We start from the raw sequence: 21589 nt of genomic DNA on the forward strand, positions 1-21589 counted from the left end.
GCAGATTGCAGATGCGGGGTCTCTGATTGTACATACGAAGAACTGAGCTAATGCTACAAACTCTACCTCCATTCAGGAGCTGATTGGCTAGGATGTCACGACTCATGATTCTAGGATCCGAGAACCAGGTGAGTATAATACACATCTTCATCGAGCATCCAACACATATTTTAGGCTTTACAATTGTTATACTGATAATGATGATAGTTCTGATGATCAATTGGCAAATAATGACCATTTTTGTCTGCTCCTGAGAATTCTAAGAGAATTGACTCTAGCCCTAATTTAACGTTGTCGGTCATTCAAAAAAGGGCATTAAATTACTTGCTGACCGCAAGTATTGTAAGAGATATTATCACCGTTTGCATTAGTCTTTTTCTTCTTATGTTAGGCTATGGCTAAATCATTTCGTTTACTGTTATATTTATTTCTCTTGATTGGAGGTTTTGGTTTATGTCCCCCTCCTCATGTATTTTCATTATCTGTTCTAAATAATAGGTAGGGGTCCTACCTAACCCCCCACCATAGAGTGGTATTGACTTAAAAAAAAAAACCTATGGATTTACCAAACTTAAGACTCTCACTTACAGTTTATCACCATATAGTTTATCAACCTTAGACTGAATCTACTTCTCTTGAATAATTACTACCCCTCTTGATCCACGATCATCAAGGCACTTCGCAAAGTGATCAATAACAATTCTTCAATTTTTCAACGTCTAGTGATCGAAGATCCACATAGACTCTCCACAGAGATGAAAAGAAGATAAGAAAATAAATCAACACAACATGGTGCGCCAAATCTGGATTCTCTAGGAATGAAGCCAAATTTTGCTTCTCTGCTTTATGCTATGTGTTGTGCGATCAAAACTTCAATTGTGAAAATACCTCTCTTTATATAGAAACTAGAGTTTCACCAAAATAGCAAGTCTTGAAAGACTTGGATTCTTTCCAAATAAGAGTTTCTTTCCTCTTATAATTCCTATGAATCTGAATAGGAATAAATCTGATCTTTTTGTCTTGCTTGTCTCCCAAGAAATATCTAGAGCATTTACTGACTTCCTGTTTGAACCAACTTCTTGCTCTTAAATAGATCTCATGTGCCAATTATAGAATCCCGCCATTAATTGACTTGCTAAATTAGACATCTAATTAAATTAGGACACAAATATTCCTAATAAATTGGAATCTCACTAAATTAGGGAATTAATAAATTAATCCCTATTACAAGATATGCAATAAATAAACTTACAATTTAACTAGACTTGCCATAAAATGCCAAGTCTATAAATAATGACCTTAACAAAGACAATTAACAAATTTCTCATCATCTTCATTGTCAATAGGTTTTACAATATAGCAACAAAACACCAAAGTTTTCATCCCTTAAGAAACTAAGCATAGCCTGTGCCCATAAAACATAATTGTGCCCATCTAATATGGCTTGAATCGGCTGTGGGACATCTAATTATTCCATAATAACAACCAATGAAAGGAAAAAGAGACAAGAAATAAAAAGAAAGCAAACCAGAGAGACACAAATCAACCTCTCTCTAATACCAAGTGAGAGAATCAATAGAAAATCTATATTTCACTGTTCTTGTATGTACAACGCAGGGCCTTTATATAAGGGTTACCAGGAGCTTTCATAGGAATAGGAAAGAAATAATACAATTATAGGAAAGAGATTATATAAATAATAAATATAATTATACACACATATATTGAGGATTCTAGAATCGTGATCTTGGGAATTCACAAAAATCATTTCACAACGACACAGTGGTGGAAAGGTGCAAAATAATATAACTTCAAGCGGAGTTCAGTTTAAAAAAAATTAAGAATTGTGTATGTTTTTAAAAAATACGAAAAAAACAAGTGGCCGGTGGATAATTTGTCTTTTACATTTGAGGGTAAAAAAGTTAGTTATACAATATTCTGTTAGTTTTCTTAACGGTCTCCAAACGGAAGTGGGAAAGTGAAAAGAAATGTAACTTCAGGTGGATTCCAGTAAAAAAAAATTTATGTATTTTTTTTAAAATTGAAAAAACAGGTGGACGGTGGATAATTTTCCATAAAATAAAGGCGGAGAACAGCATTACTTAGACAACACAAATTTTATATGGAAACTTTCTCTATTAAAGAAAAAAATATGGCCAAAAAATATGACTGTCATGAACAACTAGATTGAATTCACTATCTAATGAATTATTACAGCCAAACCACATTCTCTTAGTATTTTTATCTTTGATCCAGATCCCAATTACATTAAAAAAATATGTTACTCATAAAAACTCCGTGATAAATAATGTTAGGAAGTTTTGATTCCCACCCAAATTCTCTGCAAAATATGTCAAACAAGCATCTAAATACAATAAAGGTGGAGAATAATATCAATCACATAACACAAATTTTACGTGAAAAACTTCTTTATCAAAGAAAAAATGTATCCATCAAGAATGACTAAATAATATCCATCATGTGTAAAATTGTTATAACTAAACTACATTCTCCTAATGGTTTTCTTTTTCTTATACCATCCAAATTACATACAAAACATTTCTCAATCATACAACAATATTACACAATCTCACAAATTCTTTATTTAAGTTTTTGACTAAATTGAACAACTTTATATTTTGTGCATGTTAAGACTTGCTTAAATATTGTCATTGGGCACTTATCTATCAGCTTTTGGGCCACGCCGTTTATCCAATACAATTCGAAGTCAAAAGTCAAAAGTTCGATTTCCTCAATGTTCTGGTCCGACGATTCTATTATTAGGCTCTTACCTTATGTTATTAGGCTCTTACCTTATGTTATTAGGCTCTTACATTGAGAATGTTCTAGTTACACAATCCTGTTATTAGGATCTTACTTTATGCTTGTGAGACAAGTAGTTTCTCTATCTGTGCACAACTTTATTTGCCAATCTCATATTAAGCTATTAGGCTCTTACTCTAGGACTCTTATACCTTGAGAAAGTTTTAGTAAAACAATACTATTATTACGCTCTTACTTTAGCCTCTTTAGATAAACAATTTCTCTATCCGTACGTAACTTCATTAGTGACACCAGACACAATAGATGAGAAAGCACAACGTCACACACCCAAGAAATTACAAGCTCACCACCACAGCTAACAACAAAAGGATACAGACAAATATTCACAACCTAAAGTTGTTAAGTTAAGGATACAGAGCTTAAAACACTTACCACTCAATGGAATCCACCAAAGAGATACAGAGTTTGATAATAGCTCAAAGTTCATTTAATTTCCAAAATTAATCTCTTTATTTTGGTTACAACTACATAAGCTTAAATAACTTTCTTGGAACAATCCTCCAAGCATAGATATACTACAAAGAAACCCTTCAAATGTCTTGACTTTAAAGACCAACATTAAAGCTAGACATTAATAAAACATTGGTATGCTTAAAACACAGCAAAGAGCATTAAAAAAAAGTCCAAGTCCAGAAATATTCTTCTTGACTCAAAACTGAACAGCCTGTACTTAATTGATCATAACTTATTGTAGAAAGCTCCAAATTTAGATTAGTAAAATTCATTGGAAAGCTAACAGAAATATCTTTCCAATGATGTATGGCTCGAAAATTAATTTGACCTCATACAAGACAGTTTAATTCCCAAAGATGCCCCTTCGGAACAGAAATTCTGCTCACTTGATTAATGTAAGAACTTGAACTGTACTTGGTATAACTTGAATACCAAATATTTCAAACACCCCTGTGTTAATTAGCTAATTTAATCTGACAAATTACATTTTAACAATTACATTTCTGCAATATATCTTGCTTCCATTTCTATTAATTCATTATTTAAAGATGTCGTTGGTGTGGACAAAATCATACAATTGCCAAATTAGCTAGCTTGATGACTTGGACTGATATTGTATATACCATGCAAAAAACTCAATATGACCCTGCATGCATATTGTTTTACGCAAGAAAGACAAAACCATCGCGCAAACATTTAATGGATAATCGCACAATTTCAACTGCTGAAATAGGAAAAAAATCATCCTCACTTGCAAAACTAGTACTGATTAAATAAGATTTATTAAAAGATATATATAACGATCCTTTGTTATATTCAAAGTTATACATATTTTGCTTAAAATATTAATCCACTCAAAAGTGATTAAACAAGCTGAATAATTAGATAGATGCTAATAAATTATAAGAAGAGATAATATAGTTCGGAACCCTCATTTTTTTTTCATGTGAACAAACTTTTAAGTCGTGCAATTTAATAGAGTCAGTTTTTAATGCTATTAAACTGCATGACTTTATAGTTTATTGAAGATGAACTCTGTTAAGTTGTGTGTCTACATAAAAAAAAGGGAAATTATCATTCCTATACCCTAAATTTGTATTTTTATCAAAAATACTACAATACTTTAAGGGTGTATCAATCGTCCACTCTAAATTGACAAAAGGTATCCGTCGTCCACTAAACCGTTACCTGCCATTTGAAAGTTAACGGAACAATAACGAATTGATGATTTTACCCTTGAAAATTATCACTTGTATACCCTTAAAATCTCTCATTATCACTTATATACCCTTAAATTATCACTTGTAACATATGAAAAGACTAGATTATCCCTCTGACGTCATCATATTTAAATGGCAACTAACGGTTTGGTGGACGACAGATATATTTTGTCAACTTAGGGTGGATGACTGATATACCTTGAAAGTGTTGTAGTAAATTTGATAATGGAGTAAACTAAGGGTATACGATTGATAATTTTCCTAAAAAAAAATGAGAGCGCCCACGCCTGAGAATAATTACACACACATGTACACACACATATAACTAAGCACAAAGCGCTTTATATATTGGCTACGAACTATAGTATAGAACTAGATGGCAACAAGGACAGCATGAAGGGGTTGAGGCTTCTGTACGGTGAGGCCAAATTTATCTTCCATGTCCATGTTGTGGTCATCAAGCTTCCAATCAAAAGAGTTAATAAGTGAACCCAACATTAGATGTAACATTCTGATTGCCAATGGTAAACCAGGACAAATTCGTCGCCCAGCTCCGAAGGGAATTAGCTCAAAATGCTGGCCTTTGAAATCAGCATTTGACCCTAAGAACCTTTCGGGAATAAAAGTGTGAGGGTTGTCCCATGTGCTTTCATCTCTGCCAATAGCCCATACATTGACAAAAACTTGTGCACCTTTTGGCACCGTGAAGCCTGCAATTTCAACATCTTTTGTGGCTTTGTGGGGAAGTAATAAGGGAGCTGCAGGGTGCAATCTCAAAGTTTCTTTAACAGCAGCTTGTAGATAAGGTAGCCAAGTGATGTCAGATTCCTCAATTGGGTTACACTTGCCAACTGTTTGTTCTAGCTCCAATTTTGCTTTCAATAAAGCCTCAGGGTTGTGGAGTAGTTCTGCCATTGCCCATTCCATTGTACTTGAAGTTGTGTCATTCCCCGCAATAAACAAATCCTGGTATACGAACACTGTTATTTAACTTGTAATTTGTACTAGAAATTAAGAAAAAGGAAAAGAAATATTACCGCAAAAAAGTGCTTGAGATGTTTTGTTTCAATCTCAACACTCTTCTCTTGGATAATATTGAGAAGAGTATCTAATATATCTTTACATTCGGTGCTAATACTGCAACCATGTTCTTGTCTATGCTTCAATCGTTGATCAACCAAGCGATCAAACACCTCGAGCATCTTGGCACTATAAACTGTGATGCGGCACTTTATCCCCTGCAGATCAAACTTTTTGAGAAGAGGAAAATGGTCGGACAAGTTAAGCTTTCCTGCTTCTTCCAAGATACCAGAAACTGTATCCTTAAACTCTCGCTCGTTGGGATTAACCAAATCAATAGAAAAATTTGTGTTGGATCACAAATTAAGTGAAGTATTGAAAGCAGCTTGGCCAACATCTATTGCTTTACCCGCACGGAAATTGTCTTCAACATGAGCAAGAAGGTCTTTGATTTTCTTGCGCCGGAGCTCTTGATTGGCATCGAGTTTCTGACTAGTGAAAATATGCATGTTGCTTATTTTTCGAAGATTTTTCCACATTGTTGAAACTGGAAGCCAGGCCAAACTGAATTCATGGTGTGGGAAGGGCAGTGACAAGACTGCTTCAGGGACCTTTCGATCACAGAATGATAAATCATGATTTTGAAGGATGGCTTTGGCCATGCTTGGAGAAGAAACCACTACTGTGATCACCTGGCCAAGTCTTAGACTCATTATGGGCCCATGAATCTTGGCAAGCTTGGTCAGTGACTTGTGAGGTTTAGCACCCAGCTCCAGAAGGTTTCCGATCACTGGATAAGGCTTCGGTCCCGGTGGAAGTTGTTTGTGTCGCCCTCTGGAAACGAAACTTAAAGCCATCACCCAAACCAATGTGAATACAAGCCACAGTATGCAGTTAATTAACAAATCCATCTTTGAATTGAAATTGATATTTTGATTTCTCTTTATTTGAAACTCTCTTCAATACCGTCCCTGCACTTTCTTTTATAGTAGTACCTGGACTCTGGAAGTTGCTTTCACTACTGTTTCACTTCTATTTCAAACACATAACTAAATAAAGTTTTTTGAGTCACGTCACTTTCATATTGCTGGTTCCTTGGGTAATTTGGTCTTCCTAAGACAAGCATTTATTTTGAGTAGAAAGGTCCAATGAGCTTGATCGCAAGAGATTTGAGTTGGAGTTGTTTCCGATCCCCAGGATGTCAAAAATATCCATCCTCAGTAATAACCAACCTCCGGATGAGGCATACTTGAACTGGACTTCACTTGATAAGCTTGGATTTAGTCTGGAATTCAAATTTTATAAAAAATATATAAAATATGTATTATTTAAAATAATTATATTTATTTGGTGGACCCAATTACATATATCTAGGGATGGCAATTTTTCCCGATGGGATGGGATCCTGCGGGATCCCATCCCATTTGGGACGAGATTGGGACATATTTTTGTCCCATAAAAAAATTTAGGGACGGGATTGGGACATTTTTTTATCCCAATTACATATGCGGGACGGGAGTGGGATTGACAAATTCCGTCCCATCCCGTCTCATTACTGATTAAGAATGAAAATTTTTCCAATTGGGATGGGATCCCGCAGGATCCCATCTCTTTTGGGACGGGATTGAGACATATTTTTGTCCCAAAAAAAATATGGGGACGGGATTAGGACGTTTTTTCATCTCATTTGCATATACGGGATGGGACTGGGATTGGTAAATCCCATCCCATCCCGTCCCATTGCCAATATCTTGAGATCGAGTTTACCTTTATTTGAATTTAATTTTGTTTTAAGACTAATATGAGCTTGTTTTGTTTGTTTGTTGTTCTCTATTCAGTTATGTCTGTTGTTCTCTATTCAGTTATGTCTGTTGTTAGTATTACTGCTAACATTAATTCTATTCCTATGCTAAATGACTCTAACTTCAAGTCATGGCAAGAGAACCTCTTAATAGTTCTCACAGTCATGGATCTTGACATTGTATTAAGGGTTGATTTTCCCCCACCTCTTGCGGATGAAAGTACCCTTGATGACAAGAAGGATATTGAAAGGTGTGAGAGATCAAATCGCATGTGTGATGATCATAAAGAAGACCATTCTGGAAGCATTTTGGGGTTTAATGTTTGAAAAGCAACTACAACTAAGGAGTTCCTTGCAAAACTTGAACAAAGGTTTGTTAAGAACGAAAAGACTAAAATTGATATGCTCTTAACAAGCCTAATTTCAATAAGGTATAAAGGCAAGGACAAAAGTAAGAAAAAGAACAAGAATAAGAAAGCTGCAGATACAACACCTCAAAAGAAACAGCAAAAGAAATCGGATGATTCAAAAGCTGTTAATTAATTTTTTTACAGAGTTGAAGGTCACAGTTTGGTTTGTTTTGACATTGATTTAACTTCAGTACTTAGACACACGTGGTGGATAGATTCTGGTGCAACAACTCACATCAGTATGTTTATGCAGGATTGTTTGATTTATTGAAAGCTTGGTGATGGTGAAAGATACATTTATGTGGGCGATGCAAGACTGTTGAAGTTGAAGCAATTGAAAAATTCATATTATTATTGAAGACCGGATTTTATTTGGATCTCGATGAAACATTTATTGTTCCGTCTGTTAGATGGAATTTGATTTACATTTCTGCTTTGAACAAATCTCGTTATTCTTGTTTATTCGAAAATAGAAAATTCAGTTTCTTTCATGATTCAAAACTGGTTGGTTCTAGTTCTTTGTCAAGGAATGATAATCTTTATCTGGTTGATACAATTGCTTCATTTAATGAATCCTTGTAATTTATTACATGAAGTTTAAAGAGAAAAATAACCAATGAGAATTCGGTTGTGTTATGGCACAAGAGATTGGGTCATATATCTAGACGGAGAATAGAGAGACTTGTGTCAGATGAAATTCTTGAACCCTTAGATTTCATAGAGCTTGATATTTGTGTTAACTGTATCAAGGGAAAAAAAGTAAAAGGAAATTTGAAGTTGATAGGACTTTAGATGTCTTAGAACTCATACATACGGACATTTGTGGGCCATTCCCTGTGGCTGCTTGGAATGGTCAACAATATTTAATAACGGCCATAGATAATTTTTCTAGATACGGCTACAAATGTCTCCTTTATAGAAAGTCACAGTCCTTGGATATGTTCCAAAATTTTGAGGTTGAAGTTAAGAATCAACTTAGCCAAAGAATTAAAAGCATTAGATCTTACCGTGGTGGTGAATATTATGGCAGATATGATAGTTCAAGTGAACAACTATAGGACCGTTTGCTAACTTCCTAGAGGAATGCAGTATCATCCTACAGTATAATATGTTAAGTTCACCCAGTATGAATGATGTTGTTGAAAGACGAAACATGATGCTTAAGGATATGGTGAGGAGTATGATAAGGTGCTGTTGGAAGACAAAAGATGAAATAAGACACTTAAAGATATGGTGAGGAGTATGATTTGTCGTTCTACCTTACCAGAATCACTCTAGGGAGAAGCACTTAAGACTCAAGCGTATATCTTTAATAGGGTTCAAACTAGAACAACTACCAAAATCCCTTATGAGTTTTGGACGAGTAAGAAGCCTAGTCTAAAGCACATGCATGTTTGGGGATGTCTAGCTGAGGCAAGCCTTATAGGCCTAATGAGAAGAAACTAGACTCAAGGATGATGAGTTGTTATTTTATTGGATACTCTAAATGATTTAGTTGGTACAAGTTTTATGATTCCAGGACAAAGCTAATTTTCGAGTCGGGAAATGCATCGTTCTTTAAGGATGTAGAGCTTGTAGAGAGGAGATACGGCTAGGGACTTTGTCTTTGAAAAGGAATATGTTGATATTCCCATATGTATTATTGGCATTGATTAAGGTCTCATTCCTGACTTTACTGAAGACACAACAAATCAAGACAATGTTAAAGAACCCCCATACAAGAAGTTGTTTCAGAAGAACAAAGTCTAACACCTCAAAAACCTATGCCATTAAGGAGATCCACTAGAGAAATGAGAAGTGCAGTGTTAGAAGGCTACATTGTATTTCTCCAAGAACATGAGGTAGACATCAATGTGATGGAAGATGATCCGATTAATTTCTGTCAAGCCATAGAAAGTTCTAACTCTCAGAAGTGAATTGATGCCATGAATGAGGAGATGAAATCCATAAAGGACAATGATGTATGGGATATCGTCCCATTGCCAAAAGGTACGAAACCTATTAATTGCAAATGGATATTTAAAACCAAGAGGGATTCAAAAGGCAATGTAGAAAGGCACAAGCCGTGGTTTATCGCAAAGGGCTTTACGTAGAGAGAAGGCATCGACTATAAAGAGACTTTCTGTCCGGTTTCTTTGAAAGACTCTTTCAGGATTATAGTGACATTGGCGGCGCATTTTAATCTTAAGTTACATTAGATGGATGATAAGACAATGTTTCTCAATGATGATATTGATGAGATAATTTATATGATTCAACTAGAAAACTTTGTGTCCGGAGACCCAAAGAATATGGTTTATAAATTTAAAAAATCCATCTATGGGCTCAAGCAAGCATTCGACACTGGTATTTCAAGTTTAATCAAGTGATCATCTTATTCGGTTTTGAAATGAATTTGGTCGATAATTACATATGCCACAAGTTCTGTAGGAGCAATTATATTTTTTTAGTTTTATGTGTTGATGACATTTTTTTTACCAGCAGTGATATAGGATTATTGCACAAAACCTAGAGATTTCTATCTAAGAACTTTGAAATTAAATATCTTAGTGACACATCTTTTGTATTAGGCATACAGATACATCGGGATCACTCCGGAGGTATTCTTGGATTATCACAAAAGAAGTATATCAAAACTGTTCTCAAGAGATATAACATACAATTTTACAAATCAGGTGATACCCTTTTGGCTAAGGGAGACAAGTTTAGTTTTAATTGGTGCTCTAAGAATAATTTTGAGGAAGAAAAATACAGAAGATTCCTTATGTGTCAACAGTAGAAAGTTGGATGTTTACTAGTTTTGTACGCGACCAGATATTACGTACATTACAAGGATGTTAGGCAAATATCTAAGTAATCCAAGAGTAGACCATTGGAAATCAGCCAAATAGGTCTTGCGATACGTATAGAGAACAAAAGACTACACAGTCACATATCAGAGGTCAGATCAGCTTGAGATCGTTAGGTATACTAACTCCGATTTTGCTGGGTGCCAAGATAATATGAAATCCACTTCGAGCTACACTTATCTACTAGCTGAGGTGTTGTCTCCTGGAAGAGTGCTAAACAATGTCTTATAGCCTCTTCTACGATGGCAGAAGAGTTCTTAGCATGTTATGAGCCATCCAATCATGAAATATGACTGCAAAATTTTGTCACGGGAGTTTGTATAGTAGTTGGTGTTGATAGACCACTCAGATTATTTTGTGACAATAAGTCAACAGTGCTTTATTCCAATAAGAATAAGAGATTGACAAAGACGAAGTATATAGACATTAGATTTCTAGTTGTTAAAGAAAGCGTTTAGAGTAAACAATTTTCTATTGAGTATATCGGCACAAACTCCATGATTATGAATCTACTTACTAAAGGATCGCCACCCAAAATGTTTCATGAGCATGTTGCTCATATGAGTGTCATGTCATTAAAAGATATTCATTTTAGCGGGAGTTTGTGATTTTAGATGCTCTTATAATATAGAAATTTTTTAGTCATTTCAGTTTATAGATGTTTCAGGTTATTTTCTGCATAAATAAAGTTTTAGTTTATTCATACTCTGATTTTAGTTTAGTTTAATCTCACTAAGGTTTAAAGGTGGACCAATTGGAAATAGGCATGTGAAGATCATAATGCATGAAATTTTCATGCTGCACATCCACATCATGATCCATGTCATTAAATGGTATTGGCATAATGGCCATTGATGGGTCGAGTTACGATAATTATAACGAAGGTCATTTTGATCCTATATTAGTATGATTGATGGACCGAATTGGTTGTAGATACATTTCAGTATTGACAATAAGGTTGAGCTCATACGGTTATTTTTTGCAAAGCATCATTATAAAGTTACATATAGAGTCCAAGTGGGAGATTGCTGAATTTTTAAATCTAGCATTATTCGATTCTTAATCCAACATTAGGCTTATATGTGAATAATTATGTGTTGCAGACTATCATATAAGGTTAAGCCTAATTAAAAGTTATCTATTAAGGTTTTTGATATTATGGGCTTTAATGTATCTAATAAGGTGTGAGCCTTTAATGTATAAAAACCTAATGATATTCTAATTCTATGATGGATAGAATTAGGAATACCTAATGACACCAGGAAACAGCTGTCTATATAAGTGGTTATGGTCCCCAAGTGATAACTCCATGAATGAGAGTTATCATTGTTGTGCAAATTTTATTGAACTCGCAAGTGCACGAATCTATTGTAGTATAGATCAATGGTGACAAGTGTCGATCTCACGAGGAGGTGGATTTTAATTATATGTAGAATTAATTTTGTAAATGGGTGGTTGGATGTGGTGAAAATGATTTGGATTATCCTCAAATTGGAATTGAAATGGCGAGAATAAATTGAAGAGTAATCTATTGAGATGACGTACTTGGGTATCTGGATCCGTATCAACATGCATCATGGACTAAATAATCCTTATTAATGCCAATTAAATCATGAGGGGGGAATCCACACCTCATGAATCACGCTCTAATCAATATGGTGCGAAGGGCTTATCGTGCCAAATAATAATAACCTTGTACTAGGGGGCCGGTGAAACCAAGGCGGTACTAGACAAGATTAGTATTATTTGTCGACGAGAAGTCAAAACATCCACAAAAATTAGAGGGGAAAAGAAAGTAAATTTACCAAATAAAGCCCATGACACATGTTGAGACTTCACCTTCAACCCAAGCTTGAAAGAAAATTAGCTACTTATAATTGAACTAGGGGTAAAATGGAAATTTATTAAAATACGTAGAAAATACAAGATGGAGAAGGAATTACAGAAAATGGATCCCAAAAATGGATTCAGAGATATCAAATTAGGGGGGAGAGGCCCCATTTTTATAGATACATGGAGTAAATCATGGCCATCGGATTAAAAACAGTTTGGACGCTCAGGATTGCGCCACGTCATCAGTCAATAGTACGCGGTTTGACCACGCGGATGAACAGTAACACGGTTTGACCCGGGTTGAACAGTGACGCGGTTTGGTTGAAAATAATCCTGTGTGATGCATGTACCGTATGCGAGATTTTTCGTCCACTGATATGCTGCCACGTCACCATCAACAGTACATAAGAATTTTAGCCCAACAGGATCGTGACACCTCATCAGTCAATGCCACATCATCGGTCAATGTCACGTCATCGATCCGTCTATGTGAACAGTGTCATGAACAATACCGTAGACAGTACCGTACATGTGAATAGTGTCATTTTTCCTTTTATGCTCCTCCTAAGGTTTTCGACCTTCCTGAGTTCAAAAGTGATGTCTGTTTTTCCGTCTGATCTCTCGTTTATTGTGAAATGACCATGATGCCCTAAAATACATAAAATACTTAATTAAAATAAAACACACATAATTAAATTACAAGAAGCTTAAACACATAAAAGTAAGGGTTGTTAGTAAGACTTGAAATGTAAAATGACGATTTTTTCCTTTATAAATATGTATTTTCTAACACTCAACAATCATAACATTTCTAGACCTAAATTAATATTACTTGGAGAGTTAATGGTGAATTTTTATCCCATTCTTATTAAATTTTGCATGAGTATAATAATTTGATGTGTTTTAGATCATTTTTAGCTTTGATTAAATGTGATATTGTAGGTGACCAAAAAACTCATGCTTTATTGATGGATGATGTAGAAGAGCGACTAAATTGTTGCAGTAATGAGCTTGTAGAAAACAACAAAAGACTTATCTGTATATGAGCAAAAACAAGCCTGAGCTAGAGAAAATGTTAGAGCACATGCTGCAGCAATCCAGGATTGAGTACAGACAAAACTGTCTAGGCTATTCACGTGATATTTGACAGATTCTGCTGCGGCCATTACTGCACTACCACTGTCAAGTGCAGACAAAATAATGGTAGGCATGATAGGTAATATAAAAAGAAATTTAGCCCTAGAATGCGAAGAATGGACAAGTGTCCTCATGACTTTTTGGATTGCCCTAATCCCAAGTTATAAAGGAGCACATTTTAAGGAAACACATTAGAGATATATCCATTGCCGTCACACACACACACAAGAAAAAAAAAAGGATTTCAAAGCTGTAACAAAGGGTATCTCATGGAGAATGAGAGAAACTTAAAGACTAAAGCGTGACACTTTGGTCCTTTTTATATCTCAACTTTATTCTTATATTTTTCTTGTATTTTCACTTTGATGATGTATTTCTTGGCAAACACTTATGTTTTTATTGTTTTAAAGCTCATCATGAGTCAAACTCTAATAATAGGCATGCTTTTGTTGAGATAAATACTACACCTTCTAATAAAATTTTAATAACTAGCAGGCTGAATTCAAGGTTTGATCACCATTGACAAATTTTGATATTTATCCTTTTTCTGGTTGGGGGGGCGGGGGTAGAAACAACTCATTTGCTTAAAGAATGATAAACACAACTTTTTTCTCATAGCCTAAAACTTTGTTTGGTGACAAACATTGCGTGGGTAAACTAAACGTTTTTCACCACAAAGTTTGGTGTCTTATATTGAAGTCAATTCCAATATTTTCCAAAACGTGCAAACTTTTGGCCGCAAAATCTATATCATGGCTAGAAAATTGTGGCAAAAACACCATATTCTCAAATGAATTAAACTTCTTGCAAAATGCACGCATATGGCACGCAACGTATGGTAGCACCATTGAAATATCCTATTATCACAAAAGTTAAAATAGGAAATAAATCATCCAGGACCTGCAAAACTATTAATTTTGAAAGATAAAAAACTAAGGATTAAAGAATTTTGAGGAAGAACAAAGAAAGATATGTGGGAATGCAGAACTAGAAATTCTTTTTTTTTATGCATTAAGCTTACAATATATAATAAAAATTGAGAAACTAAGTGACCGAGAATCAAGCCATAAGCTGATACATGTTGAACAAACTAACAACTTCCTAAAGACTAGGACAAAGTTAATTTATTAACAACTGAAACATAAAATAATTATCCAAAACGTGAATAGCTTTGTAGTCCCAAGTGCAGCTAACTAACACTCCTCCATGCACTAGGAGCTGCAAACTCCAAGTCTTTGCCTAAGAAGTTGGAACTTGTTTGCTGGCAAAGATTTTGTGAAAATGTCTGCAAGCTGATCTTCAGATCTGCAATAAATGAGGCTCACTTCTCCTTCATTCTACACTTCCCTTAAAAAAAAGAGTTTGATCTTGAAATGCTTAGTTTTTCCATGAAAAACTGGATTTTGAGAGATTGCAATTGCTGCCTGATTGTCCATAAATACCTTTGTATCATTCAATTGCTTCAAGTTTAAATCACATAACAGTTTCCTTAGCCACAATGCTTGATTCACTGCTAGTAGTGTCGTTAAGGTGCACCAAATTTAAAACCTTACCACTAATATAAATAATTAGTACAGAGCGAGTAAGGATCGATCCCACAGAGACTATGCTAGTTATGTTTATATCAACTCTAAAGCAAGATTTAAAATAAAATAATAGTAGTAATGCCAATTATAAATAAAAGGGCGTTTATGAATTTTTAACTAAATAGTAAGAAATAAAGAAATTAAAACTACGAACAAGAATTTAATAAAAACTCTAATTAAAGGAGAAAGAAATAATAATGATGAAAACTTTGATTAAAGGATCATTCGCCACTACCAAACATGCACATAATATATCAATTCTATCATCAATTTATATTGAAACTATCAATCATAGACAACAATAAGCTCTGTTAGTCTCAATCTTTCCTTAGTGTGTTGTTAGGCAAAACAAGCTCTTCACCTAATCTCTAACCATTAAATAATTTAAAACAAACTCTTTAAATTTAAGATAATGGAAGCATTAAACAAAGAAAGATATTAGGTTGATCTAGGCAATAAACACACAAACTCGGATTATTTAACCTAAGTTATGTTCTCCAATCGAAATCACTGATTCCAACCTGCTATTAATGATTAAAATATCAAGACAATTACGGATCAAGAATTTTAATCTAGCAATAAAATTTATTCAAGTCCTATCTAGTTGGCCACTCAAATAAAACAAGAATAAACCATGAACATTAATTATAGAAGAACATAAACAATCTCAATTAAATAAATTGAATGATAGAATTTAAATTTAATTGCATAGCATGTTTAGGGTTTTGAATTCACCCTCAACCAAAGTAAAAATCTAGCCTAACATAATTGAATTGGGAATAAGAGAACTGATAAAACCAGTCATGGAGATTAATTCAAGCGGCTGCAAATTGTTCAGTTTCTCTTGGTTGCCGATTCTCCTCTGCCCGAATTGCGTCTGCACTCTTCTGCCCGAATTGCGTCTGCACTCCTCTTTTTATTCAAAAGCAAAACTCCCTTTTATATTGCTTGGCCACCGAATCCTATTGTGATTCTAATAACTAAACCAACTTTTACAAGCTAAAGCCCTAAGCTTGCCACATAATTGAAAACAATAAAAGCCAAAAGCTATTGATTTCCTTCCTTTATTCTACTTTGACTTTCCATTCAAAGGCTTAATTAAGAGCTTTGTTTTATGTGCTGCCCACTTTAGTTTTAATCTTCTTCTTTGTTTGCACGAACATGGAGAATTCAATTTATTGGCTTCGGTTTCTTCGAACAGAATTTCTTGCACATCTCCTTAATTACTTCCACAAATTGATTTGATCTTCAATGTTGTCCAATTGTTATTCTTTACGTACTTTTTATCCATAATCTCCAATTAATTCCCTATGCAATAAAATAATTCAATTAATTAAAAATAACAAATAAAAATAACTAGTAATTATATAATTAAGGGTAAAATATGTATATAAATTATGCTCATTAACTGTTGTTGTGGCAGTAACAAATTCGGCCTCTGCAGTAGTCTGAGCTACAATCTCTTATTTCTTGCAGCACCATGAGAAAACTCCTGATCCAAGACTGAAACAATAGCCAGATTTACTCTTCATGTCATTTACAGATCCACCCCAACCATTGTCAGAAAATCTCAACAACTTGAAGTTTTGACACTTCTTGAATTTTACACCAAAGTCGATAATTCCTTTGATGTACCTAATAACTCTTTTTACTGCTCTAAGATGCACTTCACTAGCACAATGCATGAAATGAGAGAGAATACTCACAGCAAAAACAATATTTGGCCTGGTTGTAGTTAGGTACATTAAACACCCAACCATGTTTCTAAAATAGCCTTCAATTTTGTCTATGCCGTCCTCCTTACTTAAGCTTTCCTTGTGATTCATTAGAGTAGTTAACCCCGAGATACCAACCGTGGGGTTGTGCAAGCCTGAGGCAGAGGCATCACATTTATCAAACCCCTGGAAACAATGTCCCTGTAGCTCATTGTTTACCGCATAGTCCTCTTGAAATGCCATTATTGTGCCAGGATGCAGGCCTTGGACATCAGGCTGAGGTTTCATCTCTGTAAATCCAGCTAATGGACTGGTGGCATCGTCTTGCTCATCGCTAATTGTAGCAGACGGTGTATGTCATTGGGAAATAATCCAAGACTACCACCTAGTAATGAAGCTGGGGATGGAGTTCTTTGAGGACCCGATACATCTGTGTGGACAAACTGCAACTTGCGAGTGGTTCTCCAGGTTGACTTCAGGAATGGTCTCCTTTTTTGTTTACTGTACTGACAAGGTTGACAATTTGGTAAGTGATCTCCAAAGTTTGTAAGCCAACTGTGAGCTCCTTTGTCTTCATGAGCTGCATCCTTTGCAAGTGACAATGACCAAGTCTCTTGTGCCATATCTCAGTCTTGCTAGCTTTGGTGGAAAATGCAACAAGTTCTTCCTTGATGGGATAAAAAAAAACTTTTTCCTCTCATTCTCACTTTGACAATTTCTTGACCAGTGACATCTTGAATACGACAGAAACTATATTCAAAGATCACTTTAAAGCCTTTTTCAATCAATTGACCTACACTCAACAAAGTTTGGTCAATTTTTGGTACGTAGAGGACATCAGAGATTCTTTTTGTACCTTCAGCACTAGTTATGGCGATTGTGCCTATCCCTTTGACAGAAATGTAATCACCATTTTTTATTTTGACTTTAGTAAGGTCAGTTGGCCTCAAATCTATGAAGAGTTCCTTGTCATTTGTCATATGGTTGGTACAACCACTATCAATTAACCAACTTTCAGTTGAACTACTACTTGCAAAACAAGACGCCGTAGAAAAGCTGATCTTCATCCTCTTGATCTGCAACTTGGGCTTTAACTTCCTGCTGCTGAGGTTTTTCTTTGCAAATTGGTGCTTCATATCCAATTTGATTGCATTTGGAACATTTTGCATCGGGTTTCCTCGGTGGCCTTTTCTTCCACAGTGATGGCAAGGAGGGTATTTGCCCTTGAGATTTTCATTTTTGCTTTTGTTGTTACTCGAAGTAGGAGAAACTGAATTTCCTTCTTGGCCTTTCTTCTTTTCCTTTTTGTTTTTGTCAGCTCCGTGATGTTTGGCAGCTAAGGCTCCTTTAGTATTGACATCTTGCCTCATAAGTCTCCTCTGCTCCGGTGCTTGCAAGGAATTAAGTAATTCTGCCAAGGAAATTTTTAACATATCCTTGGTATTTTCCAAGGTTGTAATGTCACTTCATACCTCTCCGGCACAGTGACAGGGATCTTTTCTACAATCCTTGAATCACTAAATTCAGACCCGAGTAACCTCACTTTGTTTGCAATTCCAAGAAGTCTATCTGAATACTCTTTAATTGTTTCAGATTCCTTCATCTTTTGCAACTCGAATTCCCTTATTAAATTCAAAACCTGCATTCCTTTTATCTTTTCATCTCCTGCATATTCTTTCTTGAGATAATCCCACATAGACTTGGTTGTCTTAAAGGACATAATTCTTGTGAAAATTGTCGATGACACCACAGTAAACAAGCATCCTTTGGCCCTCGACTTCTTCATCTTCTTTTCTTTCTGTGCTTTTATTTATACCATGGTGGGATTGTTTGGAAGTGCAGGAATTTCATAGTCTTCTTCCACTACTTCCCAAAGATCCAAAGCATCTAAGTATGTCTCCATGTGTACTGCCCACATTTGGTAGTTGTCTCCATCGAACACCGGTGGAGCAATAGAAGAGAAACTGGCTTCGGCTTCCATGATACGTCAAACTCACACACAGATCCCTTAAGAAGGGAGCTCTGATTCCAATTGTTAATTTTGAAGGATAAAAAACTGAGGATTGAAGAATTTTGAGGAAGACCAAAGAAAGATATGCGGGAATGCAGAACTGGAAATTCTTTTTTCTTTTATGCATTAAGCTTACAATATATAATAAAAATTGAGAAACTAAGTGACCGAGAATCAAGCCATAAGCTGATACATGTTGAACAAACTAACAACTTCCTAAAGACTAGGACAAAGTTAATTTATTAATAACTGAAACATAAAATAATTATCCAAAATGTGAATAGCTTTGCAGTCCCAAGTGCAGCTAACTAACAAAAACTAGTGTTCATACATAAGATTTATTAAATGATTTATAATGGTCCTTTATTTTTCAAAGTTTTACATATTATTTGCTTACGATCTATATTAATCCGCTCAAAAGTGGATTAAGTTGGTCAACTAGATAGTTGCTAAGAAGAATGATGAATATATATAGTTATATAACCAATGACAAAGTGCTTTATTGGCTACAACATGCTGGAAATTCACTCCTCCGGGGAAGAAACAAAATTATGGTATGGGACTAAATGGCAAAAGGCACAATATGAAGTGGTTGAGCCTCCTGTATGGCTAGGCCGAATTTTTCTACCATGTCCATATGGCAAATCAAGCTTCCAATCAAAAGAATTACTGAGTGAACCTCGCAGTGGATATAACATTGTGATATCCAATGGCAAATCAGGGCAAATTCGCCGCCCAGCTCCAAAGGGGATCGACTTAAAATTTCGGCCTATGAAATCAACTTCTGATCCTAAGAACCTTTTGGGCATAAAAGAGTGAGCGTGGTCCCATGTACTTTCATCTCTGCTAGTAGCCTAAACATTGACCAAAACTCTTGCATCTTTCGGTACTATGAAGCCTATGATTTCTCCATCTTCTGAGGCTTTGCAAGGAAGTAACAAGGGAATTAGTGGGTGCAACCTGAAGGTTTCTTTGATAACTACTTGTAGATAAGGTAACCAATTAAGTGATGTCTGATTCCTTAATTGCTTTGTCTTTGCCAACTATTTGTTATAACTACAATTTTACTTTAGATAAAGCCTCTGGGTTTTGGAGTAGTTCTGCCATTGCCCATTTTGTTGTAATTGAAGTTGTATTATTCCTCGCATCAAACAAATCCTATTATATCAGCTGTCCTAATTAACTTGTAAAATCTACTAGAAAATAAGAAAAAGAAATAAGGTAAAAGCTTGTTTATTTTCTATATTTTGAGTTTAGTGTCTGTTTAATCCCTATATTTTTAAAATACCACAAAACATCCTTGCTATTAAATTGTTGGCACCCATGCCATCACTTTTTATTCCTCTTGGCTTAACTTTCACAATATTACTCTCTTACAATAATATTTATTTTTTGGACATTAATAAAAAAACTAAATTACCAATTTAACACCACAAAATAAAATAGAAACAAAACAAATATATATTAATATTTGTGAAACACTCTACTAAGGAGTTAGTATATTAATTTTTTTTAATGTCCAAAAAAATTGGTAATTTAATTTTTTACAATATTAATCTTTTTTAAAAAATACTTCTTACATTATATCAAACTATTTCCTTAAAACTCTCATTCATTGGGATCAACCAAATCAATAGAAAAAAAAATTGTTGGATGACAAGTTAAGTATTGAAAGCAGTTTTGCAAAAATCTATTGCTTTATCCGCACGACAATGTTCTTCAGCATAACCAATAAGATCTTTGATTTTCTTGCGCCGGAGGTCTTCATTGGCATCGAGTTTCTGACAAGTAAAAATATGCATATTGCATATTTTGCTAAGATGTTTCCACGGTGTTGAGATTGGCAGCCAAACTAAATTCGTAGCGCTGGTAGGACATGTTGAGAATGTCAAATAAAATAGCATTGAAGGAAGTTTTCAAAGACATAATCTGCACTTGTCAAAGGGATGATCTGCACTTGTCAAAGACACGATCCGCGCTGAATAGATCGACGCATTTCCTTCTGTATTCACATATGTAATCTTTGAAAAAATGTAGCCTCTGCATCTATAAATAACGCTCAATGTATAATGTTTTATTTAAGAAATGAAAACAAGTTTCTTCGATATGGGCATCTCAACTTTGGAGGATTGGAGCTACTATTCAAGAAGAACATGGTGAAAGGCTTACCATACATCAATCACCCTGATCAACTTTGTGAAGGATGTTTACTTGGCAAGCAGTTCAGAAAGCGTTTTCCAAAGGAGTCAAACTCAAGAGCTCAGAAGCCACTCAAGCTCATTCATATTGATGTGTGCGGTCCATTCAAACCAAGCTCCCTTGGTAAAAGTAACTACTTCTTTCTCTTCATAAATGATTTTTCAAGAAAAACTTGGGTGTATTTTTTGAAGCAGAAATTAGAAGTCTTTGAAGCCTTCAAGAAGTTTAAAGTGGCAATGGAAAAAGAAAGTGGATACCAGATTAAAGCCATGAGATCTGATCGAGGTAGAGAGTTCACTTCCAAAGAATTCGTAAAGCTTTGTGAAGCAAATGGAATTCGACGCCCTTTGACAGTTCCAAGATCCCCCCAACAAAATGGCAAGAAGCATGCTCAAGAGTAAGAGGCTACCTAAAGAATTTTGAGCCCAAGCTGTTGCATGTGCAGTCTACTTATCCAATCGATCTCCAACAAGAAGCGTGTGGGGCAAGACGCCATAAGAAGCTTGGAGTG

General features: G+C 35.0%; 1 protein-coding gene across 2 annotated transcripts in view; it reads right to left on the reverse strand.

Annotated features, from left to right (window-relative positions):
* Positions 1 to 4874: 4874 nt before the first annotated feature.
* Positions 4875 to 21589, reverse strand: part of LOC102614620 (geraniol 8-hydroxylase-like) — a 74081-nt gene continuing 57366 nt past the window's right edge. The window contains exon 2 of one of the 2 annotated variants that reach the window (XM_052432493.1): positions 4875 to 5483. In XM_052432493.1, coding sequence (XP_052288453.1) covers positions 4890 to 5483 — 594 coding nt within the window. In that variant the 3' untranslated portion in view covers positions 4875 to 4889. The remainder of the gene's footprint in view (positions 5484 to 21589) is intronic. The other variant, XM_052432492.1, reaches the window with a different exon arrangement.

This window comes from Citrus sinensis, chromosome 8 (genome assembly GCF_022201045.2).
Source record: "Citrus sinensis cultivar Valencia sweet orange chromosome 8, DVS_A1.0, whole genome shotgun sequence".
NCBI classification, from domain to species: Eukaryota; Viridiplantae; Streptophyta; class Magnoliopsida; order Sapindales; family Rutaceae; genus Citrus; species Citrus sinensis.